Here is a 22,879-nt window from a genome sequence, read left to right as displayed (position 1 = left end):
CGCAGGTCGATTGTCCTTATGGTCCTTTGAGCAGTCGACCACGCGGCAAAGACGTCGAGCAGCACTCAAGGCTTTCAGACCGCCGGAGAGACGCACGAGACTTCAGTCCGGCTCACGGCATTCGCGCCTTTCCGTAGCCCCGCCAGGCCAAGGGTCGCTCGACCCCGCCCTCCATTTGCAACGCCAACGACGAATCAACACCACACCGATAGCTTCGTCGTCGTCGTCGTCGTTGCACCGCATGTCAGGCCTCCACGATTCGCTAACGAGGCTGGCCCTCAACCCGGCCTACCATGACTTCTTCACGCTCCTCAAGGTGAGTGCGATAGCCGGTTATCGAGCCGGAGTTGATGCTGACACGCTCCATTCGCCTGTGTTCGCTATCACTCATTGTCGTTCAGGCCGCTCGTAATGGAGCTGTCTACGGAGCCAAGATCAGGTGAGCAAGAGGCGACTCATGACCATCACAGTACAGTCATGTTTACGTCCATATTATCCCCACGCTGTCCAGGTTCCCCCACGCACTCGTCATGACGTTCCTCTTTGGCCGTGGTACCCCTCGCGAGAAGCTGCAGTTCATCATCAAGGCCACACGTATGCATTCGTTCAACCTCATGAAGTTCGCCAGCCTGTACAAGTTCCTACAGATTGTGCTCAGGAGGACAAACGGAGGCAAGGCGCGGTCCATGGACAGCTTCATTGCCGGTATCGTGGGAGGATGGGTCGTATTCGGGGAAAGAACTGCGGTAAATGAGCAAGTGAGCATTGCGAGAGCGCATACATTGTTCACCGTGGACAGATTCTCACATTCTTGCCCCTCCGTCCTCGCAGATTGTCCTTTACTCTTGCGCCCGTTGCGTCTCCTCTCTGCTACCCCGCGCAGAAGTCAGGCCAGATTACCCAGCTCAAAAGCCCATCCCTACGGACAGCAAGTCATTTGAAATCTTTGCAGCACTGGTATGGGGATGCGTGATGTGGCTCTTCGAGAATAGGAGAGTAAGGCTACAGAATGGCCTTGTCAACTCGATGGATTGTGAGTGAGCGTAGCCACTAACGAGACTGCATGCTATCTTGCTGACCTCCCTGACTCCCTCTTCTCTCCTCATCCGCGCTGACAGACTTGTATCATAACGCTGAGCACTGGGATAGCTTGCGCAATCTCTTCTGGCACAACACATAGCGCGCGCCTAGATAGGCGGAGGCAAGGTAGTAGACGCAATGCTGTAATGTAATTACAGGCCGCCGCCAGCTAATAATGACCATGACACACGATGAGCTTTGCCGGTGAGAAGGGCGAGAGAGACCGATCGATGAGTGCTCGCCGTTGCCCATCGATGCCGCCTGGCCAGGAACGATCCGGGACAACGTGGAAAAGAGGGTAGCCTGAATACCAGGTTGCACCTTTTCCCTGCTCACCCTTTGCGCCATCGGCCAGCCCACCACACCTTGCGCCATCTAGCTTAGACCGATGCTTATCGCTTTTCTCTCCCGCCTGCTGAGCAGGGGCTCGACTTTCCCACAGAAGACTAGCTCACGCGACCACGCTCCCGCAAAGACAAATTCTACACCGGACGGCACTGTCCGCAGCAGCAACCAGATAACAGGACCTCCACCCAGAGTATCGCCGCCGCCTCCTCCCTCCCCTTCATCTGCCCGACAACAACTCATCCGCGCCTTCAAACATGTCAGAAACTCAGTCATCTTGAGCGGTGCCACCCGCAAGGAAGCAATTGTGACTCATCGTCAGGCAGACTCGGGCCGACCCTACGAGGCGACAGTAGACGAGATCTTTCGCCATCCTCTGAGCTCCTGCGGTCACGGCACGGGAGTTGCGCATAAGCCCATAGCCAGCATCTCTGCCCCAAACACGCCGCCTCGATCGGCTCGCATCAATCTCAATGCCTCGATGCGGCGAAGACGTAAGTACGACCAGTCTGAAGCGGCTCTTTCAAGCGCCGTGTCTGAACACTCTCGCACCTCTCACGATAGCCTCGAATCTAAGCTTGGGCGACGTAAAAGACAAGCTGCGCTCCTTTGCCAGACGCCCAGGCTCGCACTCAATCCGCGACAGCGCCTTGGACGTCAATGGCACGTATGGAGCCCTGCACGTGTTGGAAGAGGCGAATGCCACGGCAGAGGCACAGCGCGCGCCGCGTCCACTGTCGCCGAACGCTGATGGGCCACCCACTTCGCCCGTCCATTCGACAGAAGAGCTCATCGATTCAGTTGATACTGCAACATCGGCCCAATCTCCGAGCGAGCGGGTGGAAGGAGGCCTGCACCCAAGCTCGTCGCAGACGTCTCTCTACGAGAGCATTGGCAATCGCCCGCTCAGCCTCAAATCAGAAGGACTGCAGCGATTCGAAATCGACTACACTTACATTGGCGGCGCTGGCGTGCTCCTCGACCACGTAAGCGTCAATATCAGCAAGGAAAACACGATCTCGCAGCACGAAGGGCCGGGAATCCGATCGCATCATGCCTCGCCTCAGGTAGAGGAGACCTGGACAGCAACTTCTCCTTCGTCCCCGCAAGCCGACATTCGAAGACCATCTGGCGACATTTGTCGCTGGCCGGAGATCCCTTCTCCCTCCTTCTCCTTCTCTCAAGCCCAGTCAACGGCACCGCACTCGCCCCACACACCACGACGCTTTACGACGAGTGGCTTTCCCTTCCCCACCGAAATGGAGCGCATTTCTCTGCCGCCTGCCGGCGGGTCTCAAACGACGGTGTCACTTTCCAGCTATCAGTGCGGCCCGTCCTGCTGGACTCCTTCACCTCCTCCGCCACCTCTGCCTCCTCTACCACCGTTCCTACCTTTTCCTTCCACTTCAGCTTCCGTCGCGAGTGCGAGCGCAAGTGCAAGTGCAGCTTCCTCTCCCTATCCCTCACCGATCGATGCCAAGCCCCAGCGAGCGAAGCCTCCTCGCCCCACCACGCTTCCCCCTCCGACGCTCCTCCTGATGAGCGACGTTTGGACGCGGGAGCGCCTTGCTCATCAAGAGCGAGCAGCTACGGCTCGACAATCTGGGAGCAGCATTGGTCGTGTGAGGACGACGTCGCGGTCGCCCAGTCCTTCACCCACATTGGCATCGTGGACGAGGAGGTATCATGGTGGTAGTTCCAGTAGCCCAAACGCTGCCGGTGGCAGCAGCGGGAGCGGTGGAAGTGGGCCCTCAGGTGGTAGCCTGCTGAGCTCGAGAACAATGAGAAAGTACATGTCGAGAGAGGCGGGATCCCCTGGGCAACTTACCACGCGCGGTCTCGCTGGATTTGGGTGGGCAGCCAATGAGGCTAGCCCGACCTCTCCTGGTTCTTCATCAACATCGTCGACGACGACGCTGATGTGGCGTCGTGGGCCGAGTCCACGCCGGGAAGCAAGCGATGGACCGCCTCGTCCCCCGCGACGCAGCCAAAGTGGGGACTTTATGGGCCCGAAGAAGAAGGAGCGGGGCTCGTGGAACACGTACGGCGAGTTGGGGAAGGGAAAGGCACCCACAAGGGGCACAGCCGTCGGAACATCGGCTGACACGTCGCGATCATCGAGTGGAGCGACGTTGACGGCCTCGCCAAGGAGACGAAGGCGCGCCACGGATGGCGAAGTAGCTGGAGCTGTCGATGCCCTTGCAAGCGACGACGCAAGGACCAATCAGTTTAACCCCAGCGGCAAGGGCGTTGCAACGCCTTCCTCCCCTTCTTCATCCCAGACCATCATCTCACCTCCATCATCTCCTCAGGTCCGCAACTCGAGCACGTCTTCTCTGGCTCCTCTCATTCCACCATCGACCAGAACTCCCGGTTCAATGACAATTCCGGCTACTTTGATGCCTTCTCCCTCTTCCCTGTTCTCAACCCCACTCTCCCTAGGCGAGGTCGTCTCCCCTCTCGCACTGCCCCCGCCGAGCGACAGCAGCAACATCGGCGAGAATAGCACATCTTTCGGACCTCTCTCCGCTAACACACCTGCGGCAGCCATTGCGGCTCTCAAGAATAAGATGGGGCATGTCGAGCAGCAGCGCAGACGGTCGAGACTGCCGCCAGACGATGCCACGGGCGGAGTAGATGACGGCCGGGTGGCAGTTATCAGGGAGGCGGCCGATTTCTATTGCTGAGACGTCGCGAGAGGGGAAAAGCCTAACGAATTGCATCCGGGCGCAGGTCGCCTTGCTCCAAATCACTTCGATACACGCTGGCTCTTGCAACACTCACATCAATCGCTCTGTGAAACAGGCGGACAATTTTTGCTTCGAATTCATTGGGCCTCCTGATGCTCCCGAACCCGGCTTCGCTACGACATTGTGACGTCCTCAGCTGGCGCTCCACCCTGACGCTCAAAGAAGTACACGTACGCCAGTTGGACCAGCCCCTTGACTCCCACATCCTTCTTCTCTCCTGCTCCCTCGCCGCTTTCTCCCTCCTTTTCCTCCTTCATCGCACTCAGTGGCGCCTTGACTACCTTCTCGTCGTTGAAGAAGACCCAGGCCTCCTTCTCCTCCTCCCCCTCTTGCTTCACCTGGCCCTCAGCGTTGACACCTTTAGGACGGAAGAGGGATTCCGGAGTGCGGATGTGGGCAACGTAGTGCCCCGAGTGGACAGAGGGGCCTTTGTGCGAAACGAAGGATTTGAGGCGGTACGTTGCGGGCAGCTGCGAGGAGCCGCCCACCACTGATGGGCCGGAGCCATTTGCCCCGCTTGATGACTCGCCTGCATTATCGTTCGCTGCTACGGCTGCTCCTTCCTCCTCTCCTGGGTCGTCTGGATTCTCGAAGAGCCACGCCACGGCCATCTCTGCATTTCCACCATTCACACGCAGAGCCTTGCGCGCTTGAGCTGAGGAGAAACCCATTTCCTCCAGCATGGAGGTGTCCGGCGCACCCGATGCTGCCCCTGCTGGTGCGGCCGCGCCAGCGGGCTGGATCGGATCGTCGATGTCTGTATCCTCCATGTGCGCGAACAGCCAGTTCATAGCGGCCTCTGCATCCCCTGTGTTACCCGTAGCGAGCAACGCCTTTTGCGCTCGTACTTCGTGGAAGCCCATGGATGTCAGTTGAGACATGGCTGCCGCGTCAAATTCTGGCAGGCCTGCCGCAGCTCCACCTCCAGACTGTTCCGCTCGGGTGTCAGGCATTTCTTCCTCCCCAGCCTGCCTGCCCTTCCCCAAGTATCGGTCAAGATCAAAGTCCTCCTCCAGCGGAACCAGAACGGGCACGTCGACCTTTTGCGGAACCCAGTTGACGAGCTGGAAGCGCCGTACTTGCACGGCGAGGACGTCGGGGAAGGAAGTGAAGAGGGTCTGCTTGACGGCCGCCGTCTTGCGGTCGCATTGCGGGCAGTGATAGTCTGAGAGGGTCTCCGGGGCAGTGAAGATGTCGAGGCACTCAGAGAGGGGAACAGGCTCGTATTCCACAGGGCCGTCGTCAAGTGCAGCAGCGCTGCTACTTGTGGTGGAGGGGACGGCGTGGACCCCTTCAACGGGTTGTTTAGCCTTGCTGCTGAATGAGACGGCGTCGCTTGTGGTCTGCTTCCGCCTCAGCGGTACGGGCAGGCTCAGACCAGCATCTTGCGCCTCGACTGTATACCTCACCCGCTTGCACTCGGTGCACTGCAAGCGCTGTTGAAGACCAAAGCTGAAGATGGACGTCGGGTCGCCCGTAGGTGCGCCAGCGCTATGATTTGCCCCGTTATTAGCTGCTGCTGCTGCTGCTGAGGAGGTCGCTCCCGCGCCCCCGCTGCTCAACCGCTTGCTCTCCCTCTGCAACGCCGAAACAATGTGCTTGAGGAACTCGTCTGCGTCCTGCTGCCGCATCGTCGAGAACTCCTCGTGGCCCTTGCCGATGAGAGCCTTGAACATCGACGGGCGGATGCCAGCCTGGAAGCGCGGCCCCTCGACGCCTTCCTTCTCTTCGGTTTCGTCCAATGCCCGCGGCACAGCGTACCTCCCCGAGAGCAGCCCATCCGCCAACTTGCCCGTCTGGCACTCCAAGCACGTAGCCGGCAGCGGATTTTCGCAGGCCGCCGTGTGCGGTCGGTACGCGTCGCCGTATCTTGTCTTGAACGCTGGGAAAGCGAAAAGGGACTGCAGGATCGAAGCCATGTAGCAGCTGTTTCCTAGGTTGCGCAGCCCCGTCAAGCCCGGTCCGTAGAGGGGCTCCAGCTCCTTGCCGTCTTCACCAGTCATGGTAAAGTCAAACTTCATGTTCTGCTCGAGCTGTAATTCTGTCATGCTCTTCTCCGTCTTGCTGAGGGACATCACGTTGATACCAAAGTGATGGAGGTGGCTGTGTGAGAGGAGCAGAAGATGAGATCAGCTGAAGTTCGCTGTTGCCTGACTCGCTCAACGCGACTCACTCTGCCAGATTCGGATCAATCCTCGCATCATTGCACGCATAGCAGTAGATGTCAGCTGTCCCTTCCGCCGTGATGGTCCCCTGTTTGACGCTGACCGGGTGGCCAGACTCCTCGAAGTGGGAGAGACCATGCGAGTTGCCGCCCACACCGCCAAATTGAGCTCGCCCGCAGCCTAGGTTGCCGCAGGTCAGACAGAGCCAGAGGTTCGAGGTGAGGTCGCACTTTGCACACTTGGCTAAGCCCGAGGCTTCGAGCTTGAAGGGTTGGCCCTGCAGAGATGAAGCAGAGGTCAGATGGGGCTACGCATAGGGATGGGGGGAGGGAAGGATGCTGCGTTGCTCACCTGTTGCTGGAGCTCTCTGGTGTGACTGCAAGGTACGATCTCCTCCTCCCAAGCCTTGACTTCGTTTTGCTGCGATGAGGACAGGGAACGCATCATTGCCGAGATCACTTGATCAAGCTGCGGGAAGAGAGGGGCTACTTGTCAGCGCTTGGGTGGGAGGCCAAGCTCTCTCCCGTCGCCTCGCTCTCACCTTGTCCGTCCTAGGCAAGACCTTGCCCAGTCCATCTGCATCGCACGCCAGACACTTGGGCGTCGTCTCCCACTCATACATGTCTTCCTCCGACTCTGCTGCGATCGCAAGCTTCTGTGGCTGTTGCTTCTTGTCCTCTTCTGTGACTGGCGGCTTCGCTTTCCTTCTCCTCTTTACATTCGCCACAAGTGAATGACCCGTCTTCTGGAAGTGCAGCCGCGAATGCTCGCGCGGACAGGCGCCATTGAAGCATGTGAGACAGACGTCAACACCCAGCTCTCCATCCTGGTCGTCGAAGCAGAGGGTGCACTCGTCGCGATGGACCTGCTGCGAGGGGCGTGGTGGATTGAGCGACGTGAATGCCGCGCTGAGGTGTGAGCAGGCCATGTCGTCTGGCGGCGCAGAAGCAGAGGCGCTGGCGCTGGCGCTGGTTTCTGAGATTGGCCTTGAGTGATTGCTAGATGAACAGGAAGGGTGGAGAGAGGGACTGCCTGCTCTCTTCATGTGATTGGGTGGCAGAGCAGAGGGACAGTGGGAACGGGAACCAGTGGTAGGAAAGCAACGAAGTCGCGCTCAGGCCGCCTTCCGAGTCGACCTTTTTGGCGTGGAGGCCCAGCGCGCCGCACACGACACTCGACACACGACCCTGCACCGCTGCGACGATGGGCGCGAGTCCACCGAGATGGCCGACGCATGCTCTGCGGAAGCTCAGCGCTGAGACGACGATGGAGCCTGTTGACGATCTGTGCACCACCACGGGCAATGGAGCAGAAGGCGGGGGCGAGGGGCAAAAGAATAGATTTGGTCAGTCGCAAGATGATGTTTGATTATATACGGCAACTTTCCCCATGCGACCCCTTTTCACTCGAGACCTTGGATGGTCGAGCGGTTTGCAATCCGCGTTCCGCGTCATCCAACGCCAGTCACAGGTATGGCTGGCCGCCAGAGGCGAAAATTCCTTCCGGTTCGAACATCGTGATTGACACACCTTTCCCTGCTTTCGATCAGCGCCAACATGTAGAGGACGAATGAGCAACTTGCGTCAACACCCGTTCAGCCGTCAAGGACGAAGGTCTCTTTTTGCTTCAAATTCAGGCAAGCACAGTCTGTCGTTCGTTGTTGCAGACGCGGTGTCATCGGTCTGGGCTGTTAGAACATCGAATTCGCACGGCCATGCTTTCTGCGACAACGAGCACCGGGTCTGACCGACTGACTCAGCAGTATTCTATTCTCACCATCTCTCCGCTTGTTGCTCGGCGCCATCCCGGTTCTCCTTCCCTCTGCCCTTGCCTTTGCTTGCTTGCTTGCTGACTCGCCCTCGCGCTGTGAGGTGTGAGCGTGTGTGACCGTGCGTGCTGCGACTCGATCATTACGCTGCGCCTGCGCCTCTTCTTGTTGCTCTGCTCAGAGCTCTGCGGTCTTAGCTGGTGGCGGCTGCAAGCTTTGCCTATCCATGTAGGTGTGTAGCGTGCGGCGGAGCTTTGCACGCACGCACGCACGCACGCACGCCTTGACCTTTTCCCCGACGCAGAGGCTGCCTCTCCGGTCGGCCCCAGAGTCAAGTCGAGTCCAAAAATCACAGAGTGGCCGAGACGGCGACGGGCGACGGCGACGACGACGACGACGACTCGGCTCGAGTCAGCAAAGTCAGGCGGAGGCCAACGACAGGCCGATGATTAAAATCAGAGCTCTCGGTGTGACCGATTCTTCCCTTCTCACCCCATCCTACCAACTTCACACCGCGCCCGCCAGAATGTCTGCAGAGAACCCTACGATCATCCACAGCAACGGTACCGGCGCTGCGCCTGCTGCTGCCACCAACGGTATCGACAAGGCGGCCCTCTCTCGCTCGGTCACTGGCTCCTACAAGCCCGAGTCGAGCAACCTCGGCACTTTTGGTGTCAAGAGTGGTTTGGCCCAGATGCTCAAGGGCGGTGTCATCATGGTGAGTCGGCGATTGAGAGACCAAAGAGCTATCATTACCGCAAGCCCCGAGCTCACGCCACTACACCCTTGCCTTGTCCCTTCTCGCGCAGGACGTCGTCAACGCCGAGCAGGCCCGTATCGCCGAGGAGGCTGGCGCATGTGCCGTCATGGCCCTCGAGCGAGTCCCTGCAGACATCCGTGTTGAGGGAGGTGTAGCACGCATGTCCGACCCCAAGCTCATCCAGGAGATCATCGAGGCCGTCTCGATTCCAGTCATGGCAAAGTGCCGTATTGGCCACTTTGTCGAGGCGCAGATCCTTCAATCGCTCAATGTCGACTACATCGACGAGTCCGAGGTGCTCACGCCCGCTGACGATGAGCACCACATCAACAAGCACAACTTCAAGGTGCCCTTTGTCTGCGGCTGCAGGAACTTGGGTGAGGCACTCAGGCGCATCTCCGAGGGTGTGAGTACCGCAGTGGCGTAGAGACGCTGATAGACCTCGTGAGCTTGTGCTGAACATGTTTCCTCTCCTTACTGCTGCAGGCCGCCATGATCCGCACCAAGGGCGAGGCTGGCACAGGCAACGTCGTTGAGGCCGTCCGTCACCAGCGCACCGTCCAGGCCGAGATCCGTCGCGCCGCAAGCATGAACGACGAGGAGCTCTACGCCTACGCCAAGGAGATCTCGGCTCCTTTCCACCTCCTGAAGGAGACTGCTCGCCTGAAGCGCCTCCCCGTCGTCAACTTCGCCGCCGGTGGAGTGGCCACTCCCGCTGACGCTGCACTTATGATGCAGCTGGGCTCGGACGGTGTCTTCGTGGGATCCGGTATCTTCAAGGGCAAGAACCAGGCAGAGCGTGCCAAGGCCATCGTGCAGTCTGTGGCTCACTACGAGGACCCGAGCAAGCTGGCGGAGGTCAGCACCGGGCTGGGAGAGGCGATGGTTGGACTGACGATCAGTGAGAACATGCCTGGAGGCAAGATGTCGGGGCGTGGGTGGTAGACGAGAGTCACGGGCGCACATAAAAGCAGAAGCATAGAGGATGTGGGGAGGAGAGGTCGAAGAAGTTATAAGGATGCGCGGCCTTGCTTCACCACTCTCTTCATCTTGCAAAAGGAGCAGACTGCTCAGATGAAATTGCCATACAGTCACAGAAGACCGCAAAGCCTGCTGTCTGCAGCCTTCGAGCCAAAGACTCAGGCGGGGTCGTCTACGGTCGCGCGATCACGCTTCTCACTCTGGATACTTGCACATTGAATGCAGATGGTGGCAGGGCGAGACATATGCTCGCTTGTTCGCTTTCGATTTTGGGAGTAAAAAAGATGAGACGAGATGAGGTCACACATGATGGAGTAGAATCGCCGAGGCAGAATCATCTCGACTCGGGCGGGGTAAGGCGCTCACGCGGGGCGCTCCTTTTCTCTGGCCCCTCGTCACTATCCCTATCCTCATCACTCATTCTGCTTGCGCTCGTACCTCTCCCCCAAACGCAGCACAATCGCTTCTCCCGCAGCACTGGCACGGGCTCCGTCCTTGGCTTGCGCTGTGACAAAGCCCAAGTTCCTCGCGGAGATCAAGTAGCTCCCCAAGTTGGCACACCCAGTGGCGCTGATCCACGTCTCTGAATCGCCCGTCGTGCTGGGTATCTTGTTGCCCATCTTGTCGGTGACTCGCTGCAAGTCTACGCATACAAGATTCTCCTCACGACGAAGGGCGAGAAGGGCGTCCATTAAGGGTTTGAAGCGCTTACGATCTTCAAGAGTGGGCGTGCTGCCGGGAGGCGGAGTGGCGATAGGCTCGAGCTTGGGCGTTGACCTGGAAGAGGAGGTCGAGGTCTTGTCGTTGCCTTTCATGAAGGCAGCAGCCTTGCCATGCCTAAGCACGGGTGAGTTGTTGGACGGATCGCTCTCCCATCCGTTACTCTCTCCGTCCGCGGACGACGATCCCGCCGTTATTTCATCACTACTCGTGTCGTACGGGTTGGCCCCAGCGACCGGCAACTTCTCTCCTCCCTCGCCGCCCTTACTGTTCTTCTCCCTCGGGTCGCGCAACTTGTCGGCCAACCTCACGTGGAGCACTCCCTCCTTGTTTCCCTTCTCCAGCCCGAGCACGCCAGCCTGCTCGGCCTCGCGCAGGTAGTGGTTAAATGCCTCGCTGCTCTTGTATTGCGAGCCAACGCTCTTGTGCTTGGCGATGACTGAGTGCAAAGCCTTATCTGTCATGTAGAATCGCCCGTCTGAGCGCGAGATGAGCAGGGCATTGGCGAGCGGGAAGAAACGGAGAGGAATGGACACTTGGCTGGGCTTGTGCGACATGATGCGGGTGTCGTCCAGGTAGAGCGATTTCTTTGATGAGGCGGGCGTACCCGAACTGCCCGAGGCTGTCCCGGCCTTAGGCGTAAATGCAGGGGCTTTGCCCGCTGACACTTTGATGGGGGTCTTGTTGAGGCTGCCCGACGAGGCAGCTTTGCTGGGCGTGCTGGCGGTGAAGACTTCTCGCTTCTCTGGCGAGACAGGGCGCGCTGCGGCGGTCGCCTTCTTCAAAGAAGGCGACGGCGGGCTAGGCCCGTCGCTGCTACTGCTGCTGCTGCTAGCGAGAGCTTGCAGCCAGTTGGAATACGCCGGACTCACTTGCAAGGCGGGCACGTCCGGTTTCTCTGTAGGTGTGAGCTTCGCTACTCTAGCCTTGTACGCCGCGGTGATATAGGTACCGTATCGCTTCACTTGCGTCCCAAACGTCTCTAACCTGCCATCGTAGGGATTCTCCACGCGCCCCGACTCGATCATGAGCTCGAGGACGCGGCCCACAAAAGACGTGACAGGAGGTGAGCGTTGCGTGATCTGCTCGGCGGCGTGGACTGCTCGGAGCAGAGGAATGAAGGGTGCAGGTGGCGGAAGAGTCGTGTCGTCTGTGCGAACGGTGGCGTAGGTGCTCTCGGGGATCTGCGATGCAGCGAGCTCAGTCATGGCACCTTCGCCGCTGAAGGCGTCGCTGTTGCGAGTAGTCATAGTCGTAGTCGTAACTGGAGTGCTAAAAGCGTTGGCTTCCGTGTTCGTCTTGGTCGCTTCGGCGTTGGCCTTGGTACCGGCATTGGGTACAAAAGCCGCACTAGTGGCTGCGAAGCCCATTGGCTTGACTGAGAAGCCATCGCCATTGATGCCGTTGTTATCATTCGTAGGTGCCGACAGGGTGCGCAGAGCGACCCATTCAGTACCTGTCTTCCCCTGACTGCCGAGCACTACGATGCCTGCAGCCTCAGCAACGGCGATGTAGTCTCTCCACGCAGTCGCGCCGGCCTTTTCATAAACGTCTTTGTCGATCGCCGTGAGGCGAACCGCGACCTTGCTGCGCAGAGGACGTGGGAGTCCCTCGGCTTTGCATTCTTCGAGAGCTTGCACGAGTGGCGCGAAGACCGTTGGGACAGGGCCTGCTCCAGGTCCTGAGAGGGATGAGGTAGACTTCATTTCGGGAGCTGGTGGTGCCGCTTGAGCTGAAGTCGATGCAGCACGGTGGCCGTTCGTCGGGGTGGTTCTGCCGCTAGGTCCGGGGCTGGTGCTGCGGTTGTATGGCCCCGGGCTGGCGCTTCTGTTGTATGGTCCAGGGCTGGAACTCCTCTTTGAGGGTGTCCCGGATCCGCCAAACTCGTACGGCCTGCCAAAGCCATCTCGGTCCATACCGAGGACGTCCTGGCGCCAGCGCGCGACGTGGTTGGCTGAGGCCTTGAGAATTGGTACGGCGCCCACTGGCGGTGTAATGAGTACGACTTGGTATCCTCGCCCGCGAATGAGGGAGAGCGGATAGGCAAAGTCGCGATCGCCGGAGAGAAGAACAATGCGGGCAGGAGGCGGCACATCGAGTGCGTACGCCATGATATCAGCGATGATCATCTTGTCTGCTACGTCTTTGCGTCCAGACTTGGGGGTGTCGATGAGAGAGACGCCGCTGCCTTGGAGCTCGCTCCTGAGCTGGACTTGCTGTGCGCTGACTCCCTCGGCGGAGCTCAGCTCTAAGTAAGCTTTGAAGCTCATGAGTGGGCCAGAGGGGCCGAGATTCTCGCGGTCAGGGCCGGTGCCCGTATTGATGCTTGCTAGGTGCTTGCGGATGTTCGAGATGATTTCGCGGCCGGAGGAGCCGGTAGGTGGGGAGCAGTTCTACGTATGGGGAAGGGTTGAAAAGTATATGCTGCGTGAGCGAGCGCTCTCTGCCATCTGATCGTCGCAGCTGTCGAGTCTCACATCAACGTCCCAGAATACGGCGACGGGTATGGGCTTTAGGATCTCATCCTTGTCCAAGCTCTCGAAGCGGACACGCTTGCCCACATCGTCGTCGAATGATACCGCTTGGGATCGCTGCTGCTGAGGTGCGTTGCGTGTAATATCGTCGTCGCGTTTCTTCTTGTCCTTTGGTGGCGGAGCAGGCGGTCGAGTGTCGGAGTCGTCTGAGGTTGCTTTGCCTTTGTCGCTGCTCTTGCTTTGTTTTCGAGCGTTGGCATTTGCAGTCGCATAGTACGTCAAGCCTCCAGCGACGGCAGCGACTGCGACAGTCCTGGCCAGCACGCTGCTCGGGCTCGACGAGGTCAAGAAGAAGTCGACTGCTTGCTCTCGTACGGTGGAACCAGAGGGTGCCGACATGATGCTGGTGAGAGAATGCTACGAGTCAGTAGGGAGAGAAGGGGAGGGGAGGGGGATGTGCGAGGAGATGAGGTGACGGTGATGGTCAGATTAAAAAATCAGCTGGCCAAGGTACTGGTTGGTGCGCCAGTTAAGGGCACTTGATTGGACGAAGGGGTGACAAAGGAACAAGGAGCGGAAGCAGAGGGCGGCCCGCCGCAAAGATGAGGCGTCGAGACGCTCGCTGCGCTCAGGCCGCGTCGTCCTCCACCACCACCCAACGCTTCCTGGCTGCGTCTTCTCGTCAGCCAGCTACGCGGTCGCGAATGAAGAGCAGTAGAAGTGGTCTGAAATGAGGGTATTTCTGAAATAGCACGACACTATCAAGAAAGAAAGAACGTCTATGAAGTGTAGGTGTAGCGAGTGCCCTTGTCTAGTTATTCTGCAATCGCAGACGCGTCTACATCCCACCTCGTCCACCTCCACGGCCCCCACGACCGCCACCGCGGCCGCCACCTCCACCACCACGAGAAGGGGCACCACCCTCCTTTCCGGGCAGCTGCCTAACAACATTGATCCCAGGGACGCCCTTGAGGCTCATCTTGCCCACAGTCTGCGCGAGGAGAGGAGGAGTACCCGGCCCCTTCCAGCCGAGCCCATTGAACGCATAGTCGTTCATTGTGGCCACGAGAGTTGGCTTGTCCCATCGCAAGAGGCGGAGACTGGAGTTGTAGTAGCCAAGGGCGGCTTGATAGGTCTGCGCCTTGGTCTCGTCAGACACCTTGGTGAGAGCGTAATTGATGCTCTGCTGGCTCGACGGTTGCAGGGCTTGAACGCGTGCACGCTTGGCGGCGTCGAGGGGTGCGAGGCGAAGAGCCTTGATCGCCGGCTGAGAGAGGAAGACCTGCTCAAAAGTCGAGAGGAGCAAGACACCACGCCCGGCGGCGCCGGCTCGAGCCGTACGGCCCAGGCGATGAATGTACTGATCGCTGTTCATGGGCAGACCTGCCTGAATGACGAGGCTGACATTGGGAAAGTCTACACCTCTAGCGGCTACATCCGATGAGAAGAGAATTCCGTCGCTTGCCTGCCTGAACTGCTCGCTCGCCTTTGCGCGGGCGGATTGCGACTTGCGGCTGTGGATCTCCCACACTTGAGTGCGCTTCTTGAGGATCTCGTCGACCTTGGTGATGGCCTCAAATGCAAGCTGCGTAGCGCGAGCTGTGGGAAGGAAGGCCATGATTTTGGCCTGTCCAGGCATCTGCTGCTGCTCGAGGAGGATGTGCGTCAGGAGGCTGGGCAGGACGTCTTGCTGCTCGACGACGTCATACTCTTGAGGGACGTGCTCGTGCGTGTTCTGCTCCTCAGGAGGGATGGTGTTGATGAACTTGTGGTTGGGCATGACGTCGGCGACCTCCATGACACTATGATTCCGTTGAGTAGACAGATGGGTCAGCATACAGTGAGATGGTTTCGCTGCGTCCCCGTCTCGACTCACGTCTTGGGATAGGTCGCAGAGAAAAGGAGCGATTGGCGAGGCTTCTGCCTGCGGTCAGGCAGCCTGCTCTTGATCTTCTCGAGTTCGTTGCGGAAGCCCATATCAAGCATGCGGTCGGCCTCGTCGAGGACCAAGATCTTAAGGTCCGAGAGCTTGTCCCCAAGGTTCGAGTTGTTGATGTGGTCGAGAAGACGGCCAGGGGTGGCGACGAGGATATCGCAGCGCTGTCCAAAGAGCCTCTTGGCCTCTGCACTCATGTTAGTCCCTCCAACAGTGAATTGAACGCCGATGTCTGGGATATGGGCGAGGAGCATTTTTGCCTCTTTCTCGATCTGCATGGCCAGCTCGCGAGTGGGCGAGAGGATGAGCGTGTAGATGCGGCCCGAGGTGCGCTTAGTCTGGAGGAGGCGCGAGATGACTGGGAGAAGGAAGGCAACGGTTTTGCCAGTTCCCGTCTTTGCCTGAGCGAGGACATCGTAGCCTTGGAGTGCGTCTGAGATGGTGGCCGCCTGCACTACGCTCATGTGCTCGAAAGGGATGGCCCGAAGGAGACGATCATCGATGGAGCCTTTGAGGCTGTCGAATCGGGTAGTGCTGAGGTGCGAAGAGCCGCCAGCAGAAGGCGTCTCTGGACGCGAAGCCTCGCTGTCCTCTGGCGTCTCCGTAGGACGAGGGCGAGGAACGCCCGTGTGCATGCCATTGCCGTTGGCGCCACCACCCCTAGCCCTGCCTCGACCCCCGCGAGAGAACTTGTGACCACGGTTGCTGCCGCCGCCATGACTCGGGCGCTTGCCGCCTCTAGGAGCTGTTGGCATGTCCATTCTGAGCGGTGGACGTGCAATTATTGTGTTGTTGTGGAAGGGAGCGAAGAAGGTGCGGACGGAAAAGCGGCAAGAGATTTCTGGACCTGCATGAGCCAGACTGCAGCGGCCTTCCAAGTTGAGGCCCGGGCGCAGGCAATCAAGTTGTGAGTCCAATCAATCAATTCGCGGCTCGCCTTCTTTCTTCCTCACTCCTCGCTCGAGCAATCATGGTGTCCTGAACAACGAAGTTCGAATGACCCGACTCGTACAACGTCTCTTCAACGCTACAGTCAAATCCAGCTTCGGAAGATCGTCTGCCTCTCTTTTCGTTGCGCCCTCACGCCCTCGCATTCAACGCTCACCCCACGTCTGGCTACCCATTAGCATGCCTCGCGCCGCCGCCTACTTTGCCGTTGCTCGAGGCAGGCAGGCCGGTATCTACCGGACATGGCCTGAATGCCAAGCTCAAGTCAATGGCTATTCGGGCGCTGTCTACAAGAAGTTCCCCACCGAAGAGGCAGCCCAACAGTTCGTGGCTCAGCACCACGCGGGAGGCAGCGGCGCCGCCGGCGATGCCATCCTCCCGAAGAAGCGTTCAGCCCCCGAGGATGACGGGGCCAGCGACTTATCATCAAGCAACAAGGCGCGGCATACTAATGGCGCTACTTCAGGTTCCTCTGCCAATGGCTCAAGTAGTGCCCTCTCGCTCCCGAACGTTGTCACCATCTACTGTGATGGTGCTGCGACAGGCAACGGCCAATCGGGCGCACGAGCAGGTTGGGGCGTGTGGTTCGCAGACGAGGGCCAACCACTCAGCGAGCTGAATGAAAGTCGCCGCTTACCAGGCTCGGTACAAACGAACAATCGCGGCGAGCTCATGGCCATCGTACGCGCTCTTCAGCTTGCGCCGCTAGACTGCCAGGTGGTGATCAGGACCGACTCGCAGTACTCCATCTCATGCATCACGTCTTGGCAAGCAGGCTGGAGAAAGAAAGGGTGGAAACGGTCGAATGGCGAGGATGTGCAGAATCGCGACTTGATCCGCTTGTTGGAGAGGGAAATGAGGAAGAGGAAGCCACGCCCAAAGCTGGAGTACGTCAAAGGGCATGCGGGCCACTACGGCAATGAGAGGGCTGATCATCTGGCTACGAGCGGAGCGGCAAAGCCAGCGATACCAGAGAGCGAGTGGTTCGATGCGGAGCCGTCGGACTCGGAGCCAGAGGGCGAGGTGCGTAAGATCCTCAGTCAGGCCCCCGGTCAGTCGGTCAGCAAAAGTCCAGCAAGTTCTCTACCCAGCCAACAGAAGCAAGGCTCATCGATGGTGCGTTCCAGCGTGTTGGAAGAATCGCTTCAGACTACCGAAAGCGAGAGCGACAGCATTGCGCTCGTCGACGACCAGCAAGTTGACGACGCCGTTGCACCAACCTTTCTGCCAGCGACGCAGCTGATGGCGCACAGGTTCGGCCCGGTACACCCAGGCAACGACCAGGACCGGATTTCAACATCTGCTACAGCAACATCCCTGCACACTCTTGGGTCGCTCTCTTCCCTCTTCAATCGGCGTAGCCCAAACATCGAGCTTAAGCCGATGCCGCGTCCTCCACCGCTGGCATCACTCGTTGCAGAGAATGAAGAGGACGAAAGCATGTCCGCAGCAGAGATGTCGCGGACTGCTTCACCGCCACCCCCGCCTCTTACTGTAAAGTCACCGAGCCCTTTTCAGGAGGTCGAGCCCCCGCCTCCATCCCCGCCGCGGGCACCACCACCACCGCTGCTCACCAGCTTACCAAGCCTCGACGCTGCATTGGCACGCGGAGGCGAACTACCTGGCTTGCCGCCTCAGGGCGCGCTTGAGATCATTGGGCCCACGTCAGTAGGCAAGAGCAAGCTGGTCGTGCAGATCGCAGCGAGATGCCGCGTGGATGCGTTGCTGCAGCGAATAGAAGAAGGCAGTGGAGGAGAGTCAACAAGCCAGGCCGATGCGCCAGCTGAGGACTGCGATCAGGTCCTGATCATCGACACGGAAGGTTCGCTCACGGAGGAGGCGATTGAGACTGCGGTAGATGGACAGGTGGCTGAGCGCTTGTCCGAAGTAGCCCGAAGCGAAGGAGAGGCCAGCTATTCGCAATCGCTCGGCGACCTCGCAGCATCCTGCCTTGATGGCATCTACCTCGTCAAGTCGACCTCTCTTCCCGAGCTGATGGCCATCCTCTACCTCCTTTCCACACCACCACCCCGCACAAGCAACACCACCACCCCCACCCTTCCCGGACCTCTTCCCCCTCTCCATACCCTCAGCACCATCCTGATCGATTCCCTCTCCTCCCCACTCCGAATCCCTCCCGGACCAGCAAGTCAGCGTTCCCTCCCGCGACACTTTGTCAGCGCTATTGCCGAACTTCCGGGCAATTTAGCCCGCATCAACCCACACGCGAGACTGGTGGTCACGAATCAGATGACATTGAAGATGTTCACGCCGCAAGGGGAGTTGGGAAATAGCAAGACCCCAGGAAGTATCGCTTGGATGGTTCCGCAGGTGGACGCGATCGGGGCATCGCTGAGTGGGTGGAATGGGGTAAGTCATGCTGAGGGGGAGGAAAGTGTGGAGAGTATAGAGGGGCAGGGCACGACGAGGGATGGTGGTAGAGGGCCTGGCATACTGGGCGAAGCGGCGCAGCGGGTGCTTATGTTTCGGGATGGGCATTCTCGGTATGTGCAGAGGATTCACCCGGGAAGCGGGGCGTGGATCCCGTTCGAGATCGAGGGCGAGGCGGGGTGGATGAGAGAGAAGTAGCGCAGCAAGAGAAGATCATTAATACATTCCAGATCACGGCACGAGCGAGCAACATGTCGAGGCAGGAGTGGATATCTGTGCGTCTGCGTCATTGAGAGCCTACTTGGGGGATACGGTGCTGCGGGCGAGGGAGAAAGCGAACGGTTAGCGTTGGGTCTTATCCCGGCTGGTTCCACTTTTACTCACATCTCGAACTGCTTTCCCTTTGCTCCCTCCTTGACCTCGACATTGATGATGTGCTTTTCCTCATCAACCTTGGTCTCCACGTCACCTGCCGCCTCGCCCTCAACCTCAACCTTGCAACCGCCACTGTACATCCTCTTACCATCGTACGCAATCTGGAAGCTGTCAGCCTGCACACCGGTGTAGGAGCTCCTCCATTCGTTGACATCATTGTCGCTGTCAAAGCTCTGCGTAATGTTGACCGTCTTGCTGTCCATGGTCCCGCCGTTGCTCGTGTTGAGCTCGTAAGGGTGGAAGCCGACGGTGTAGTGGACGTCTCGCACCTTTCCGCAGCACATAGGCGTCTCTGTGGCGATCATGCTGACCACGCTCGTAGGGATGGAGCCATTGAGGTGCACCTTGACTACGTACGTGAGCTCGACGTCGCTGCCCTTCTTGGTGATCCTCCATCCTGAAACGTCGACCGTAGCGCGCGTCCTGCTCTTCTGGTAGGAGCCCGCGTCAGGCAGGTTGTCCTCGTCGTCGACGGACGTCTGGATGACGATGATCTCATCGCCTCCGTTGTGGTAGAAGTTCTCCTGCACGCCAACAATGTCGCGCGCCCAGATGAAGTACGAGGGCGACTTCATGACCGAGTAGAATTCGTACGAGTTAGGAGAGTAGCGCGAGATGGCGTGGCCTTCGTCGAAGCGGGAGTCCCTGTAGTGCGCGGACGAAGAAGACGTTGAATATCGATTGTCGGAGAAGCCGATGCTTCATCGCAGTATCGCGCTTACTCACCATTTCTTTCGTAGACCTGGGAGCTGAATGGTAGCCAAGACCTCAGACGGCGTAGCATTCTCAACGGTCGTGACGCCCTTGACGAGCGGGATGTCGTAGGGATCATCGCTGGTAGCCTTGCGAGCGAGCTTAACGTCCTCCTTCTCGGGCAGATCCTCCCACGCCGACTCCTCGGCCATGTGCTCCTTGAACATGGCCAAAGCCTTCTCGACAGCAGCCGTGTACTCGGCAGGGCGAGACTGGTACTGCCCGTCAGCGGTGGCGGGGCTGGTGGGGATAGTGAGCGACATGGTTGAGTGATTGAGAGGTTGGATTGTAATGTAGAAGGAAGAGAGGAAGGAAGGTGGACAGAAGTCTGATTTCAACTGCGCCAACCTTTGGGCTTGTTCCGCTGTTCTGTGTGGTCCGTGAGCGCACTGCGTCGAGGCTGCTTTGTGAAAGCGCCTCTCAACCCCACGGGGCACTCGCTACGGACGGCAATCGAGGAAGAACGTCACCGCTCGGCTAGGCCCGACGCCACGCTACGCCGGCGTGGTTGATCAAGGCAAGCATCACTTCCACGTTGCATCGAAGGTCGCCGCGAGCCATGAGCGTAGTACATTTCTGTGGATTCGTAGAGACGGGCAAAGACAAGGACCAAGGTCTGCAGACTCTCGGCCGTGAGAGAATCGCGCCAGGCACAAGAGCTGATGTAGAAGGGACGGCGTGCGAAGCTGAGAGCGCGCGCTAAAGACTGAGGTCACCTCCCGTCAGTTGGGCCCTGAGGGGCGCTCCTTGCCGATGAGATGATGGCCCACCTGAGCTCCACTTCTGTTCTCACAGAGTGTCATCAGGTTGTCCTGCTGACTCCTGGAACGCTCCGCGGTCCGAACGCCGGCGGCTCCTCTGTGCGTCCTGCAGTCGTGCGACAGCCAAGTCGCTCGCTCGACCTCCACCTACCCTGGAGTAGATTTGCCCGCGGCCATCTGGGATACAAGAAGCCGCGCTGATCAATTCAATCTTCGTCTCGTTACGAACAACAACAACCCACAGAAAAACTCAGCAAGAATGGCACCCGCAGGTGCGTTGAGATCTATAGCAAGCGCAGGCGGGCGAAGAGGAGCTTGGACAATGCTGGGCGCTTCGGCCAGTCGAAGCTTCGCAGCATCGCCTCGCCCGACGGCTTTGCCTACCGCCTGCTGTAATACGAGATCCTCACCTCAGTCTTCTCCATCCTTGGCGCCCACTTTGCAACGCCTCTACTCTACTCGCGCAGAGACCAAGGGCTACAGGCTTAACCACACCATGATCGTGGGTAGTTTTAATGTCAGGGCAGTGCACGCATCGTGCTTGTATGCTGACTGTTGTACTTCTTCGCCATCGCAGCGTGTCAAGGATCCCGAGAAGTCGCTCAAGTTCTACCGTGACAGTGAGTCGCCCCTTTCCAATCCTGATCTCAGCGCTTTGAATGCTGACAGGTTCATGCTCGCAACCACCTTGTCGCTCCCTTTCATCGTTTCTCCTCTCCCTCCTCCACCTGTCTGCTCCTTCCCAGTCCTCGGCATGGACCTCATCGACGAGCACGACGCCGATGACTTCAAGCTCTTCTTCCTCGCCTTCCCGGACAGCCCCAGCGCAAATGCTCAGAGCCGCGCTCATCGCGAGGGAATCCTTGAGCTGACCTGGAACAAGGGAACCGAGAAACAGAGCGACTTCTCTTACCACAATGGTAATGACGAGCCTCAGGGCTTCGGCCACACCTGCATCAGCGTGCCCAACCTTCAGGAGGCTTGCGACAGGCTCGAGAAGCTTGGAGTGGAGTTCAAGAAGAGGCCGCAGGATGGAAAGATGAGGAAGATCGTGAGTAAGCTGCGCCCGGATGACAGCATCTTCGCAAAGGAATGTATGCTGACTGCCATCTTCCTTCAGGCGTTTGCCTACGACCCTGACCGTTATTGGGTCGAGATTATCTCGACTGAGTGACAGATGTCGTTGAAGCTTTGAGGATGCGGTGATTATGGCACAGGTTCGCCGGAGGAACGCGACGACTGCGGCGCGATTCTTTCACAGCACGGCTTAGCGAATCAATCAAGCACCTCCATGTCGCTGCGATAGGTCCGACTCAATGCATTCAATTTTTGTGCCAGGCTACACGAACGACAAGATCACAGTCAGATCTCTCGCCAGTTTACCGGTGTGATGCATGCTCAGGACGGCTCCCGCGGCCAGGCGAACGAAGCGGCTCGGTACCACATACGTAGACGATGTTATCGTCATGCGCCCGTGGAGCTCGAGCCTGCTGTGAATGGTATAAGCAGAACCGCTAGCGATGGCGTGAAGGCAAGTACCGGGGGATCCGGCGGTGCTTCTACGACTTCACTCCTGCGAGAGAGGGCGAGGGTCAGGGGCAGCGTGGCAGGTACAATAATAGGCCCCGCTCGCCCGCTTCTCTGCCTCTTTTCACTCACACCAACGTTTCACTGAGCCCAGGTAGATTTCAGCACGCTCACCATGAAGCACGCATTCGTTTCCAAGCCCATCGCACTCGCCCTGGCCCTCCTTGGCCTGGTCATGGTCGGTCTTCACGTCAACGCCGACATCGTCGGGGGATGCTGTTACAACAGCGACTGTACCGGCTGCTCCGGCATCTCGGTGAGCGCGGCGGGTAACCACCCGACTGGGGGAAACGGCTGCGCCAGCATCGTCCAAACTGGCTCGGGCAAGATCAAGAAGACGTGCACCGACAACAGCTGCAACTCCTGCAAGCCTGTCTTGGGGTCCGGATGCATCCACCAGAGTCGGTACTCCCACGCGTGTGACACGAGGCAATGCGTGCTGATGGCGATAGCTGCGTTCCTACCCTACAACAGGCGACCCAATCAAGTGCATCATCACGTAGGGACGCCGCAGACTGCGCGCGTAGCAAGGGCGCCAGCTCAAGCGAAGGTTCCACAATCCCAAACCTCTCCCTCATCGCCACCGTCGTATTCGCTGCCATCCTCGCGTCGCGGCAGAATCGACTAGGCCCCTTCCCGTAGCACTTCCTTCTGCTCTCTGCGCCCCCACACTTTCCCACTTTTCCTTCATCATGGCTGCTTCCTCGCTTTTCCACATCCCCAACTTGCGCTCGAGATTACACACTCGCGTCTCTTCGCTCGATCCTGTCTTCTCTTACCTGCGTGAGTCCAAGAAGTAGGGTCTCCTGGCGACCTTTGCACTCCCATTGTCCGAGCAGGCAAGGACGCCGGCCAGGACTCAAGCCCTGGCGGCATGAGCAGCAAGGAGGCATGGCGCGGGTATCGCAACGCTGGGAGGGCGACGCAGGGTTCCATCGCAGATAATGATACGATTGATCGGCGATATCGAGGGTATTCGTCGCTCTCTTTCAGCCCAGAGATTACCTTGCTGGACCTCGGCACAC

At 58.9% G+C, this 22,879-nt stretch overlaps 10 protein-coding genes across 10 annotated transcripts; 6 read left to right on the top strand and 4 right to left on the bottom strand.

Moving 5' to 3' along the window:
- Positions 1–9: 9 nt before the first annotated feature.
- On the top strand, positions 10–1,287 carry BDZ90DRAFT_251184 (peroxisomal membrane protein 4). The gene is made up of 5 exons (XM_025507722.1): positions 10–316; positions 402–439; positions 512–758; positions 832–1,033; positions 1,119–1,287. Exons 1-5 carry the CDS (start codon positions 242–244, stop codon positions 1,178–1,180), a joined length of 624 nt encoding a protein of 207 aa, XP_025363183.1. The 5' UTR covers positions 10–241; the 3' UTR covers positions 1,181–1,287.
- Positions 1,288–1,388: 101 nt separating this feature from the next.
- On the top strand, positions 1,389–4,200 carry BDZ90DRAFT_152029 (hypothetical protein). The gene is made up of 2 exons (XM_025503541.1): positions 1,389–1,919; positions 1,990–4,200. Exons 1-2 carry the CDS (start codon positions 1,469–1,471, stop codon positions 4,110–4,112), a joined length of 2,574 nt encoding a protein of 857 aa, XP_025363182.1. The 5' UTR covers positions 1,389–1,468; the 3' UTR covers positions 4,113–4,200.
- On the bottom strand, positions 4,122–7,558 carry BDZ90DRAFT_231553 (ubiquitinyl hydrolase). Its single transcript, XM_025505904.1, has 4 exons — positions 6,882–7,558; positions 6,692–6,808; positions 6,349–6,617; positions 4,122–6,278 (listed from the first exon to the last, which is right to left on the bottom strand). Exons 1-4 carry the CDS (start codon positions 7,266–7,268, stop codon positions 4,289–4,291), a joined length of 2,763 nt encoding a protein of 920 aa, XP_025363181.1. The 5' UTR covers positions 7,269–7,558; the 3' UTR covers positions 4,122–4,288.
- An 840-nt stretch (positions 7,559–8,398) lies between these two features.
- On the top strand, positions 8,399–10,155 carry BDZ90DRAFT_231551 (vitamin B6 biosynthesis protein). Its single transcript, XM_025505903.1, has 3 exons — positions 8,399–8,826; positions 8,918–9,274; positions 9,355–10,155. Exons 1-3 carry the CDS (start codon positions 8,635–8,637, stop codon positions 9,811–9,813), a joined length of 1,008 nt encoding a protein of 335 aa, XP_025363180.1. The 5' UTR covers positions 8,399–8,634; the 3' UTR covers positions 9,814–10,155.
- A 107-nt stretch (positions 10,156–10,262) lies between these two features.
- Positions 10,263–13,442, bottom strand: BDZ90DRAFT_278921 (hypothetical protein; the record flags this gene model as incomplete). Its single annotated transcript, XM_025509131.1, has 2 exons — positions 10,263–12,962; positions 13,047–13,442. The coding sequence occupies 2 exons, from the start codon at positions 13,440–13,442 to the stop codon at positions 10,263–10,265; spliced, it is 3,096 nt and encodes a 1,031-aa protein (XP_025363179.1).
- A 313-nt stretch (positions 13,443–13,755) lies between these two features.
- Positions 13,756–15,792, bottom strand: BDZ90DRAFT_251175 (DEAD-domain-containing protein). Its single transcript, XM_025507721.1, has 2 exons — positions 14,920–15,792; positions 13,756–14,845 (listed from the first exon to the last, which is right to left on the bottom strand). The coding sequence occupies exons 1-2, from the start codon at positions 15,738–15,740 to the stop codon at positions 13,882–13,884; spliced, it is 1,785 nt and encodes a 594-aa protein (XP_025363178.1). The 5' UTR covers positions 15,741–15,792; the 3' UTR covers positions 13,756–13,881.
- Positions 15,793–16,125: 333 nt separating this feature from the next.
- Positions 16,126–16,911, top strand: BDZ90DRAFT_208822 (hypothetical protein; the record flags this gene model as incomplete). Its single annotated transcript, XM_025504025.1, has 1 exon — positions 16,126–16,911. A coding segment is annotated over one exon (786 nt), but the record flags the coding sequence as incomplete, so codon positions are not given.
- A 1,787-nt stretch (positions 16,912–18,698) lies between these two features.
- BDZ90DRAFT_218589 (Bet v1-like protein) lies at positions 18,699–19,769 on the bottom strand (the record flags this gene model as incomplete). The annotated part of the gene is made up of 2 exons (XM_025504371.1): positions 18,699–19,398; positions 19,480–19,769. 2 exons carry the CDS (start codon positions 19,767–19,769, stop codon positions 18,699–18,701), a joined length of 990 nt encoding a protein of 329 aa, XP_025363176.1.
- Positions 19,770–20,294: 525 nt separating this feature from the next.
- On the top strand, positions 20,295–21,601 carry BDZ90DRAFT_251167 (putative glyoxylase I). The gene is made up of 5 exons (XM_025507720.1): positions 20,295–20,539; positions 20,735–20,769; positions 20,845–20,887; positions 21,014–21,318; positions 21,388–21,601. Exons 1-5 carry the CDS (start codon positions 20,527–20,529, stop codon positions 21,439–21,441), a joined length of 450 nt encoding a protein of 149 aa, XP_025363175.1. The 5' UTR covers positions 20,295–20,526; the 3' UTR covers positions 21,442–21,601.
- BDZ90DRAFT_151779 (hypothetical protein) lies at positions 21,530–22,513 on the top strand. Its single transcript, XM_025503540.1, has one exon. It carries the CDS (start codon positions 21,970–21,972, stop codon positions 22,480–22,482), a length of 513 nt encoding a protein of 170 aa, XP_025363174.1. The 5' UTR covers positions 21,530–21,969; the 3' UTR covers positions 22,483–22,513.
- The last annotated feature ends 366 nt before the right edge of the window (positions 22,514–22,879 follow it).

The sequence above is a fragment of the Jaminaea rosea genome (genome assembly GCF_003144245.1).
Source record: "Jaminaea rosea strain MCA 5214 unplaced genomic scaffold BDZ90scaffold_4, whole genome shotgun sequence".
In the NCBI taxonomy this organism is placed as follows: Eukaryota; Fungi; Basidiomycota; class Exobasidiomycetes; order Microstromatales; genus Jaminaea; species Jaminaea rosea.
Note: the sequence above shows the minus strand (reverse complement) of the source record. Positions and strands in the feature narration are given on the sequence as shown.

What these genes read in the sequence shown, in the direction of transcription:
- BDZ90DRAFT_231551 (XM_025505903.1), top strand. Translation starts at nt 8,635, where the DNA reads ATGTCTGCAGAGAACCCTACGATCATCCACAGCAACGGTACCGGCGCT. An exon ending in TCAAGGGCGGTGTCATCATG is followed by an intron (nt 8,827 to 8,917) that starts GTGAGTCGGCGA and finishes CTTCTCGCGCAG; the next exon opens with GACGTCGTCAACGCCGAGCA. An exon ending in TCAGGCGCATCTCCGAGGGT is followed by an intron (nt 9,275 to 9,354) that starts GTGAGTACCGCA and finishes TTACTGCTGCAG; the next exon opens with GCCGCCATGATCCGCACCAA.
- BDZ90DRAFT_151779 (XM_025503540.1), top strand. Translation starts at nt 21,970, where the DNA reads ATGAAGCACGCATTCGTTTCCAAGCCCATCGCACTCGCCCTGGCCCTC.
- BDZ90DRAFT_152029 (XM_025503541.1), top strand. Translation starts at nt 1,469, where the DNA reads ATGCTTATCGCTTTTCTCTCCCGCCTGCTGAGCAGGGGCTCGACTTTC. An exon ending in TGCCTCGATGCGGCGAAGAC is followed by an intron (nt 1,920 to 1,989) that starts GTAAGTACGACC and finishes CTCTCACGATAG; the next exon opens with CCTCGAATCTAAGCTTGGGC.
- BDZ90DRAFT_251175 (XM_025507721.1), bottom strand. Translation starts at nt 15,740, where the DNA reads ATGGACATGCCAACAGCTCCTAGAGGCGGCAAGCGCCCGAGTCATGGC. An exon ending in TCTGCGACCTATCCCAAGAC is followed by an intron (nt 14,846 to 14,919) that starts GTGAGTCGAGAC and finishes ACGGAATCATAG; the next exon opens with TGTCATGGAGGTCGCCGACG.
- BDZ90DRAFT_251184 (XM_025507722.1), top strand. Translation starts at nt 242, where the DNA reads ATGTCAGGCCTCCACGATTCGCTAACGAGGCTGGCCCTCAACCCGGCC. An exon ending in ACTTCTTCACGCTCCTCAAG is followed by an intron (nt 317 to 401) that starts GTGAGTGCGATA and finishes ATTGTCGTTCAG; the next exon opens with GCCGCTCGTAATGGAGCTGT. An exon ending in CCTTGTCAACTCGATGGATT is followed by an intron (nt 1,034 to 1,118) that starts GTGAGTGAGCGT and finishes CCGCGCTGACAG; the next exon opens with ACTTGTATCATAACGCTGAG.
- BDZ90DRAFT_251167 (XM_025507720.1), top strand. An exon ending in GGCTTAACCACACCATGATC is followed by an intron (nt 20,770 to 20,844) that starts GTGGGTAGTTTT and finishes TCGCCATCGCAG; the next exon opens with CGTGTCAAGGATCCCGAGAA. An exon ending in ATGGAAAGATGAGGAAGATC is followed by an intron (nt 21,319 to 21,387) that starts GTGAGTAAGCTG and finishes ATCTTCCTTCAG; the next exon opens with GCGTTTGCCTACGACCCTGA.
- BDZ90DRAFT_231553 (XM_025505904.1), bottom strand. Translation starts at nt 7,268, where the DNA reads ATGGCCTGCTCACACCTCAGCGCGGCATTCACGTCGCTCAATCCACCA. An exon ending in CCAGAGAGCTCCAGCAACAG is followed by an intron (nt 6,618 to 6,691) that starts GTGAGCAACGCA and finishes TCATCTCTGCAG; the next exon opens with GGCCAACCCTTCAAGCTCGA. An exon ending in ATTGATCCGAATCTGGCAGA is followed by an intron (nt 6,279 to 6,348) that starts GTGAGTCGCGTT and finishes CCTCTCACACAG; the next exon opens with CCACCTCCATCACTTTGGTA.